Consider the following 10,855-nt stretch of genomic DNA (forward strand, 5'->3'; position numbering starts at 1 on the left):
CTCTTTCTTTTTTTTTTTTGAAATGGAGTCTCACTCTATTGCCCAGGCGGGAGTGTAGTGGTGCAATATTGGCTCACTGCACCCTCTGTCTCCCAGGTTCAAGCGATTCTCCTGCCTCAGCCTCCCGACTAGCTGGGATTACAGGCGCCTGCCACCACACCCGGCTAATTTTTGTATTTTTAGTGGAGACGGGGGTTTCACCATGTTGGCCAGGCTGGTCTCGAACTCCTGACCTCAAGTAATCCTCCTGCCTCGGCCTCCCAAAGTGCTGGGATTACAGGCGTGAGCCACCGCACCCGGCCTGTTTTATTTTCTTCACAGCATGTATCACCTTGTGAACTTTTTAAAAACAGTCTGATTGTTACCCCAATAAACATGAATGCCCACTATGGAGAAAGACGTGGAAATACATTATGAAAGTATGTAAAGAGCTGTTATCTTCTGTTCCTCTCAGTCTAATACACCCCTACACATAAAGTGTCATATAATTAGAAATACTTTAGAGAGTTAAAGATGGTAGTGCGTCAAAGCCACCCCATCCAATGGTCTGGCTCCTGGTGGAACATTTAGTTTTATGCAGGGCTATTTCTCCCCACAAAGATTGTAGTCAATTCCAGGACAACAGAGAAAACCCACTTTCTTTCCTTCTTTTGTGTATTCTTGCTGTATTGAGCACACAGTACGTGCTGTGTAAATTCCCGCCGACAAACACTCATTAACTGCTTTTGTGAAGCGACTGAAGTTACTGAGTGAAGCTGACTCCGGTTGGAGTGATACATTTGGCTACAGTGATTGAGCGGGCCCCTCTTCTCTGGGCCCCTTTTGTATCTTGTAATCTGTTGCACTTAAGTTGATACATGAAATACACTTACTTGCAGTTGTGATCAGAACTGTGTAAACAGTGTCTGTGTTCGTAATTGGGATGCAGTAGGGACTTGAAAGTGGCTAACTTGAGAAGTGGCGCTGTGGATGATTTTCTTTGCAAGTGTTTCATTTTTAGTACGTTTTCGCAGTAAGCTATTACACAAAGCTAATAATGCATGATGCACAGAGCATTTCAAGCTACTCTGAAGAAAAGGCACCTCGGGGAGCTGCCTGTTTTGTTTTGTTTTATTGTAAAGTCCATTGCAGACCTAAAGCCCTTACAAGGAACATGGTTTCACTGTCGCGCCGCTTAGAAATCCAGGGAAAAGAGTCAGACGAGCCGTGGGCTAACAACGGCTACCTGAGGGCACCTTCTAACCATATTCTCGAACCTCAGAGAACCTTCCTAAATTCCCTTTCTAGAGTCCCCGCCCTCTGCTTGTCACCGTAGTGCGTCAAAGGCCCGTAGTCGTCACTGGAGGGAAAAAAAGTACGTCGCGCGAGATTCTGCGACGGGATTTGGAAGTTAGGGAACAGCCGCGGCGCAAGCGCACTGGCCTCACAACCCCGGACGGCACGCGGGTAGGTAGGCTAGAACCTAGAGGAGGGGAGCAGAGCGTGCTGGGGTCTTTTATCGCTCTCCGCGCAGTGCGTGGGTCTGCGGATCCGTGGAGGTGCGGAACCTCACTCGGCCTCCCCAGCTCGCGCGTGAGTGCGGCGGAAGCCCTTCTGCTCCTCCACGAGTTGGAGGAGTATAGCGGACGTGCACCCCGGTGTCGGGACGCGAGCTCGTGCTCCTCTTTTCCTCCTAACGGTGGCCCCCACGCACACACTCCAGTCCCCCCGAGAGTTGATCTTCGCCCCTCAGCGCGCCCCTCCTTACCCGGCCCCTCCCACCGGCCCCCCGTTTCCGCCCGCTTGCTAGCTACCTAGCTCGCGGTCCGTAGTCGGCTTCGTCCCTGGGGTCCCTGCTTGGGGGCGGAGAAGATGGCTGGAGGACGTCTGCTGTTGGGGGGCGACTTCCTGTCGCCGCCGCCGCTGCCCCCCCTCCCGCCGCCGCCGCTGCCGCCCCTCCCGCCGCCCCCGCCCGAGCCAGTGCTGGAGCAGTGGCGCTATAGCCACGAAAGTGACTGGCAGTGGGCTCTGCGGCGCAGCTTCATCTGTCGGCACCTGCACAGCTATCCCGGGGCTGCCCTCGACCAGCTCCTCGCCCTCTCCGCCGCCTGGACCAACCACGTCTTCCTGGGCTGCAGGTGAGTAAGGTGTGGGTGTCGGGTTAGGGACCGGGGTGAGAGATCGGTGATGGGGGATCGGGTTAGGGACTGCGGTGGAGGGATCGATGATGGTGGTTGGGATAGGGACGGGGGCGGGATGCGTAGGATAGCTTGGAGGCTGGATATTTGGAGGTGCTGGAGGGCACTAGAGGGATCACTCTTGCCCTGGGGGTGGGGTGGCCGACTGTGGTGGCTGGGCATGACATAACAGCTAGTAGGGCGCAGAGATCGCGGAAGCGGCCTCTCCAGGACCAGGGATGGAGATTCTGAAGCAGCGCCTAGAAGAGGATTATTGAGAGATGGTCGTTGTAGTTGGTGGCGGTATTAGAGGACGTGGGAAATGATGGATAGCAGCATCTTGGACCTGCGTAGGGCCTTCCAAGCATGCAGTATCCGCAGAGAATATATTCGACAGTTGGGGTTGTGGGGGAAGGGCGAGGGGACCCCACTGTTCTAGTCTCCTCCTGACCACTCTCTTTTTCCATTCCCCTTAAATAAAACACCCCCCTCTACTTGCAGCCCCCTAGCAGGGTCTTACTGTCTTCTCCTGGGGAGGCGGTACGTATCAGCTCTCTGAGCCGCAGCAGCGACAGCCTTGCTTGTAGATTTGCGCATAATGTGTCTGGACTCAAACAAAGAAATGGATATATCTACTGTAAAAATGGATTGCCCTCTTTTTGCCCTAAATGGGATCAGAAGGATTAACATTTGGCTCTGAGTGAGGTTTTAGGGGGGTGTGTGTGTGTGTGTGTATGTGGTGGGGGTGGGGGTGTGTGTGTGTTTGTTTTTCCCCCCTTTCCTAGAACCTGGTGACGTTTTGAACAGGCCTCTTTGAAAGCTCTTTGCATTCAATGGAGACTGCAGTATGGTTCCAACGCAGTTCTTTTTTTTTTTTTTTTTTTTTTTTTGAGCAGGCTGCTTGGACCTCTGTCCTTCAGAACCCCTAAATCGGCCCTATACTAGTCATTCCTTTGATAGACTGGGAGACGACTTCTTTCAACATTCCTGCAATCATAGTTGTTTTTTGTTTTTTGTTTTTTTTTTTATTAGGAAGGGTGAGAAATTCTGGAATATGATCATGTCAGTTTTGGCTAGTTCAGTTCCAGGAGTGACTTGTAACAGATGCAGAAAAATAGGATTGTCTACTCCTGCCCTTAATTATTGAACATGCCATTCAGTGTAATATACTTTGCTCTCATCACATACATTTATTTTTTTGTCTTCTGTAGGTTAGAATAATTTCTGCCTCCAGAGATAATGATTAGGAGGAACTGGTTACAACTGAGGAACCCTTAGTTATTAAACAAGTCAGATAAATCTACTTGACCTTTGCCTAACAATGTTGTTCTTGAGTTCAAAAATTACCTTTATCCTATAATCATAAGTCTCCATCATATCACAGAAGGCTGTTGGGAATCTGAATCCTTAAAATAAAATAAAAACAAAAACTTGAATGAGGGTAACTGTCCTTTGTGTTAATACATCTTCCCACTAGAATGGAAGCTTCCTTAGGGATAGGGATTTTGCTTTCTTGTTTACACCTTTATCCTCAGTGCCTAGAAGATTGCCTGCTAAATAATAGCTGCTTAATAAATGTGTGTGGAGTGAATGGATGTATACAGCTTTATGATGTATAACACATTTTAAATATTTATTATTTCATTTCCTACAACCTTGGGGATCAGGTGGCGTCTCATTTTTACTGCTAAATCAGTGGAGGCCAAGAAGTTAAGTGACGTGTCCAAGGTCTTACAGCTGGGGCTAGGACCCAGGTCTTCTGATGCCCAGACTGATGCTCTTTCCACTGAGCCACAGCTGCCATATTTGGGAAGGATGGATCATGAGTGAAAGCAAGTAACTGACATAAGCCACATCACTATATGTCAGGATTTAATTCCAAGAACAATACCCTTGTACATAAGCAGGGCATTAAAAACACAAAGTAGGCCAATGGTAGTTGGTGTTAAAGGCTCAACCATTGCAGGCTGTTGTGTGTGCACACAGGTGCATCTGTGGATACTATGTATGCTATAGTCACCATGTTACATTGTAGCTAAGTCAGTTTAGTTAATACAAGAATTGCCATTACATTATCAAATAGCTTAACTGAAAAGTAATGTTTGCATTGTATCTGATAGCTTCCATATAGGAGAAAGGGAAGGGCCAATGAAGAATCTTGGAAGCTAGGGACCAAGTGCAGTCTTCCACTTTAGATGGGCTTTATGTTACCTCTCATCTTCAGGTGGGTAAAACTTGTGTTCCAATACTTGTTGATGTAATGTAGATGTTGGCAGAGTTCTTGTTTTCTGTGACAGAATACTCTTCTCTCAAGTGAACTGCAGAATACATGGTGAAATAGCTCTTTCTAAACTTAAATTGTTAATTCTTTTTTTTTTTTTTTTGAGACAGAGTCTTGCTCTGTCGCCCAGGCAGGAGTGCGGTGGCATGATCTCGGCTCACTGCAACCCCCACCTCCTGTGTTCAATCTATTCTCATGTCTCAGTCTCCTGAGTAGCTGGGATTTGCGGGCATGCACCACTACACCTGGCTCATTTTTGTAATTTCGGTAGAGACGGGGTTTTGCCATTTTGGCCAGGCTGGTCTCGAACTCCTGGACTCAAGTGATCCGCCCGCCTTGGCTTCCCAAAGTGCTGGGATTACAGGAGTGAGTCACTGCACCTGGCCTTAAATTGTTGATTTGTTGCTCAAGGTTTATCACTTGACTTTTGGAACAGGCTGTGAACCAATAGCAAAGAGGAATTTCCTTGCTCTTTTTTCCCTCTGGCAAAATGTTTTGTGTTCCATTTTACTTGGGGCTGAAATAAACTTCTAGGTCAAATAAATCTTTGAAAATTCCTTCATCATAAGACCAAGCCCGGAGGAACTCAAATGTTCAGGGAAACAGAACATATTTCATTCCTTTTGGTGATGGTGGCAATTTCCACAGAACAAATTTGAGTATCTTCTTGACTCTGGAACTGGGGTTTTCAAACTTAAGTGCACATCAAAATCACCTGTTAGGCTTGTTGAACCATTGCTGGGTCCCAGCCCCAGGGTGTCTGACTCGGTAGGTCTGAGGTGGGGCCTCACAATTTGTATTTTTGACAAGTTCCCAGGTGATGCTGATGTTGCTGATCCAGAGAACAGCACTCTCAGAGCCACTGCTTTGTAGGATAAAATAAAAATGTTTCTATTCTGTTTTTTAATCATTTTCTCCCTCATTGTCCAGGCAACCAGAAAGCTCAAATGGCTAGAATTATTTCACTTTGGTTTTGTCTGTTTTGTTCAAGTAAACAACCAAGAATTTTTTCTGCAAGCAATTTCTGAGATTTGTGGCTAGTGAAAAATTAGTTCAGTTTTCTGACCAACTACATCTGCAGCACTTAAATAATCATACATATGAATGCCTAAAGAACTGTGTGATTTTTACTTAAAATTGTAGCTAGTGTCTTTATATTTAATAAAGCAGTTTGATTAACTGGGGCATTTAGTTTTCCAGTTGTTGATCGATAAGATTAGAAGGAGAATCCTGGCCTACTATTTACCTTTGATGAGACAATAATTAATAGATAAAATATACCTTAAAATGAAACCAGCTTTGCTCCCTTATTTGTCTCTTCCTGGTTGATACAAGACTGTGTTTGGAAGGTAGATGCTGGCTGGGCTCATGTTGCAAAACTGTGCACATAGTAGGGAGAGTGCAGCAATCACTAATGAAATGGGTGTGGGAGCTTTTGAAAGATTATCAGTAATCTGGGTATATGTTATTCACTTATGACGTCAGGAGTCTTATTAATTGTTGTTGTTGTTGTTTTAATAGAGATGGGGTTTCCCTGTGTGTGGCTCTCTTGAACTCCTGAGTTCAAGTGATCCACCCGCCTTGGCCTCCCAAAGTGCTGGGATTACAGGAGTGAGCCACAGTGCCTGGCCCGAGTCTTTTTTTCTTTTTCTTTTCTCTTCTCTTTTCTTTTCTTTTCTTTTTTTTTTTTTTTTTTTTTTTTTTTGTGACAGTATTTTGCTCTTCTTTCCCAGGCTGGAGTGCAATGGTGCAATCTCAGCTCACCACAACCTCCGCCTCCTGAGTTCAAGCAATTCTCCTACCTCAGCCTCCCTAGTAGCTGGGATTACAGGCGTGCACCACCACGCCTGACTAATTTTGTATTTTTAGTGGAGACAGGGTTTCTCCATGTTGGTCAGGCTGGTCTGGAACTCCCGACCTCAGGTGATCGCCCACCTCGGCCTCCCAAAGTGCTGGGATTACAGGCATGAGCCACTGTGGCCAGCGTTTTCTTTTGTTTTTTTTTTGTTTTTTGTTTTTTTTTTTTTGAGAGAGCCTTGCTCTGTCACCCAGGCTGAAGTGTAATGGTGTGATCTCAGCTCAGTGCAGCCTCCGCCTCCCGAGTTCAAGCCATTCTCCTGCCTCCACCTTCCAAGTAGCTGGGATTACAGGCGTGCACCACCACACCCAGCTAATTTTGTTTGTATTTTCAGTAGAGACGGGGTTTCACCACGTTGGCCAGGCTGGTCCTGACCTCAGGTGATCCGCCCACCTGGGTCTTCCAAAGCGCTGGGATTACAGGCATGAGCCATTCCGCCAGGCTCCAGCCCAAATCTTATGAATAGGTTTTTTTTTTAAAATTAGTTTTCCTTATGAATAGTTTTGAATAAACAATTTTATACTTGGAAACCTTAATCTTTGCTTAATTTTCAAATCTCAGCTCTTTTCTTTGAACTTAGTAGAACAGTTTAATATATTTTTTAAAAGTTTTATAAAAAGGCTGTGCCTGGTGGCCCATGCCTGTAATCCCAGCACTTTGGGAGCCTGAGGCGGGCAGATCATGTGAGGTCAGGAGTTTGAGACCAGCCTGGCCAATGTGGTAAAACTCCGTCTCTATCGGGCGTGATGATGGGTGCTTGTAGTCCCAGCTACTCGGGAGGCTGTGTTGGGAGAATCACTTGAACCTGGGAGGCAGGGGTTGCAATGAGCCGAGATAGCATCACTGCACTTCAGCTTGGGCGCCAGATCGAGAGTCCGTCTCAAAAAAAAAAAAGAAAAAGTTTGTAAGCATCTATTGCTGAATATTTATTAAATTTCAGATGCTATTATATATTATAGTGGTTTATGTTATTCATAGGTATGCACATATATACACCTGTTTTGTGTCCAGAGATGTAAAACTTACAGATGTTTTTGTTCATTAGAAATCATCTTTTTATGTGCTAGATATGGTGGGATAGTTGAGTCACATCCTGGTTTCCAAAAGCTTGGTGTAGTATCAGCTACTTTTGAGAACCATAGACCTCAGAATTTTGGGATTCTTTCTTTTTCTTTTGAGACAGTCTTGCTCTGTCACCCAGGCTGGAGTGCAGCCTGCGATATCAGCTCACTGCAACCTCTGCCTCCCGGGTTCAAGTGATTCTCCTGCCTCAGCCTCCTGTGTAGCTGGGTCTACAGGCGCACGCCACCACGACTGGCTAATTTTTGTATTTTTAATAGAGACAGGGTTTCGCCATGTTGTCCAAGCTGGTCTTGAACTCCTAGCCTCAAGTGATCTACCTGCCTTGGCCTCCCAAAGTGCTGGGATTACAGGCGTGAGCCACCATGCCTGGCCTGGTTTTCTTTTTTAAGCATTTATAATCTAAAGGGTAACTTAGCGGACTTAAAAATATAGTACGTGTGCATCTTAAAAAATTACTATATTAGACTTGCCTTAATGATATCTTACATTTTATTCAATAATACAAATACTGTATAGCCATTAAAACTCATGTGGTAATGATGTGGAGAAAAGTCTTATGGTACAGTAAATTAACAAAAAACCCCACTAGATTTCAAATCAACATAGATGACCTGATAGTGATGGGGAGTTATGGAAAACACAGAAAAAAACATTAAAAAATAAACCCCAACATGGCCAGGACGCGGTGGCTCACACCTGTAATCTCAGCACCAAATTGGGAGGCTGAGGCAGGCAGATCACGAGGTCAGGAGTTCAAGACCAGCATGGCCAACATGGTGAAACCCAGTCTCTACTAAAAATACAAAAATTAGCTGGGTGTGATGGTGCGCTCCTGTAATCCCAGCTACTTGGGAGGCTGAGACAGGAGAATCACTTGAACCAAGGAGGCGGAGGCTGCAGTGAGCCGAGATCGCGCCATTGTCTGGGCAATAGAGTGAGACTCAGTCTCAAAAAAAAAAAATAATAATTAATTAAAAAAAAAAAACCCAACATGTTGATGAAGTTATCAGTAGTTGGAGTTCTTATTACTATTTTTGAGATAGGTTCTCACTCTGTCACCCAGGCTGGAGTGCAGTGGTGTGATCACAGCTCACTGTAGCCTGCCTCAACTTCCTAGGCTCAAGTGATTTGAGTAGTTGGGATTACAGGTATACGCCACCATGTCCAGCTTTTTTTTTTTTCTTTTGTAGAGACAGGGTCTTGCCATGTTGCCCAGGCTGATCTCGAACTCCTGGGCTTAAGTGGTCCTCTTGCCTTGGTCTTACAGAGTGTTAAGATTACAGGTGTGAGCCACCGCTCCTGGCCAGTGGTTGGGAATGTAGGTGCTTTTCTTGGTGGATTTTCTAAAATTCCTGGTGTTAAACGTGTTACTTTAAAACACACTATTAAAAAATAGACTCTGGAGAAACTAAATAATAATAGCTTTACTGCCTTGGCTTACTTTAAATATGTGGCACCACTTCTTTATCTTTGGATAGCTACTCTGAATAATTGTAGAAGCCTCGTGGTCTTACTAAACACTCCAGATTCATATTTATATTGTTCTTTGAATAGTGAAGTGTTTGTTAGGTACTATATGGTCTTTTTCATTATTGTTCAAGCTGGCTGGGCTTATTCAGTATTATGACTTCATAGCAAAGGACAGAGAACTGCATCAGCAACCTGTGCAAAGACTTATTTTTATGGCCTATGGGTGAAGTTGAATTTTGTGGCAGATGTAATGAATAGGGTATAGTAAGTAGGTAGAGTAATTACTAATGTTGGAAGAAACCTGAGAAAAGTGAGCATGAATGAGTGAGCCCTAAGTGCATCACACCGTAAGACATATATACCATTCGCAGTTGTACACTGTACTTGGAATCAGGCTCTAACTGAAGGTCTGGAGAATATTGACTGGAATTCAAGGTAAGTTGCCTGGTTGTAGGGCCACTTTTGGTAACAGGCATGGGATTAGTAGTTTAAGATGTATAGACTCATCTCATTTTCATAGGTTTTTTTTTTTTTTTTTTTTTTTTTTTTTTGAGATGGAGTTTTACTCTTGCTGCCCAGGCTGGAGTGCAATGGCGTGATCTTGGCTCACTGGCTCACTGCAACCTCTGCCTCCCGGGTTCAAGCGATTCTTCTGTCTCAGCCTCCCAAGTAGCTGGGATTACAGGCATGCGCCATCACACCCGGCTAATTTTTGTATTTTTAGTAGAGACAGGATTTGTCTATGTTGGTCAGGTTGGTCTCGAATTCCCGACCTCAGGTGATCCACCTACCTTGGCCTCCCAAAGTGTCGGGATTACAGGTGTGAGCCACATGCGCCCAGCTTTTGTTTTTATCTCATATTTTGGAAATGGGACTCCCCAATTTGAATGGAAGTGATATGTAGAATGTATTGTGTTTATTTTATTTTATTTTATTTTTATTATTTTTGAGACAGAGTCTCGCTCTTGTCCAGACTGGAGTGCAGTGGTGCCATCTCAGCTCACTGCAACCTCCACCTCCCGGGTTCAAGCGATCCTCCTGCCTCAGCCTCCCAAGTAGCTGGGATTACAGGCACCTGCCACTATGCCTGGCTAATTTTTGTATTTTTAGTAGAGACGGGGTTTCACCATGTTGGCCAAGCTGGTCTTGAACTCCTGACCTCAGGTGATCTGCCCACCCCAGCCTCCCAAAGCGTTGGGATTACAGGTGTAAGCCACCCTGCCCAGCCATATTGTGTTTTAGACTGTGCTTTCTGATGTTCAGATAAGAGTCAATGAAGATAAAATTACTCTTGGTATTTAAATACTCATGCTAGCTTTAGCAGCAACAGTTGTCAATAGAAAGTGCAGGTTACAACTGAACTACCTTCCAGCAATCTGTCGGGGAGGCCACCGTGCCTTGACTTCTGTTTTGCGTGGAATGATACGTGATGGGTGTGCAACCTGTTCTGCTGAAAATGGAAAATGTTACCCTCCTTCTGGTTTAGAACCGATTCATGTGAAGGTGTGATAGTTACTCATTTTCAGAACTTTCTTCCCAAATGCTACCAGAAATCTCTTTTTTGGTCCTAGGCTGGGGAAGGCTCTGAAGGTAGGAAGGGAGAACAGGTAACTGTGATAACAAACACTTCACTTGAGCTCCTGTTTCTGTTTCTCTGTAGTAAAATGTTATTCTATCAAGCAGCCAATCTTCATAAGGAGCCCTTTTTTTTTTTTTTTTTTTTTTTTTTTTAAAAAAAAAGAGTCGGTCTTGGCCGGGCGCAGTGTCTCAAGCCTGTAATCCTAGCACTTTGGGAGGCCGAGACAGGCGGATCATGAGGTCAGGAGATCGAGACCATCCTGGCTAACATGGTGAAACCCCGTCTCTACTAAAAATACAAAAAACTAGCCGGGCGAGGTGGCGGGCGCCTGTAGTCCCAGCTACTCCGGAGGCTGAGGCAGGAGAATGGCGTAAACCCGGGAGGCAGAGCTTGCAGTGAGCTGAGATCCGGCCACTGCACTCCAGCCC

The 10,855-nt window shown here is 45.3% G+C and overlaps 1 protein-coding gene across 2 annotated transcripts in view; it reads left to right on the plus strand.

The window, feature by feature from the left end:
* The first annotated feature begins 1,411 nt into the window (after nucleotides 1-1,411).
* The window catches only part of NKRF (NFKB repressing factor), an 18,801-nt gene continuing 9,357 nt past the window's right edge, over nucleotides 1,412-10,855 (plus strand). Inside the window, exon 1 of one of the 2 annotated variants that reach the window (XM_023198699.2) lies at nucleotides 1,412-2,117. In XM_023198699.2, coding sequence (XP_023054467.1) covers nucleotides 1,852-2,117 — 266 coding nt within the window. In that variant the 5' untranslated portion in view covers nucleotides 1,412-1,851. Of the gene's footprint in view, nucleotides 2,118-3,218; nucleotides 4,381-10,855 lie in introns of those variants that run through there. The other variant, XM_023198700.2, reaches the window with a different exon arrangement.

Source organism: Piliocolobus tephrosceles, chromosome 12 (assembly GCF_002776525.5).
Source record: "Piliocolobus tephrosceles isolate RC106 chromosome 12, ASM277652v3, whole genome shotgun sequence".
NCBI lineage: Eukaryota > Metazoa > Chordata > Mammalia > Primates > Cercopithecidae > Piliocolobus > Piliocolobus tephrosceles.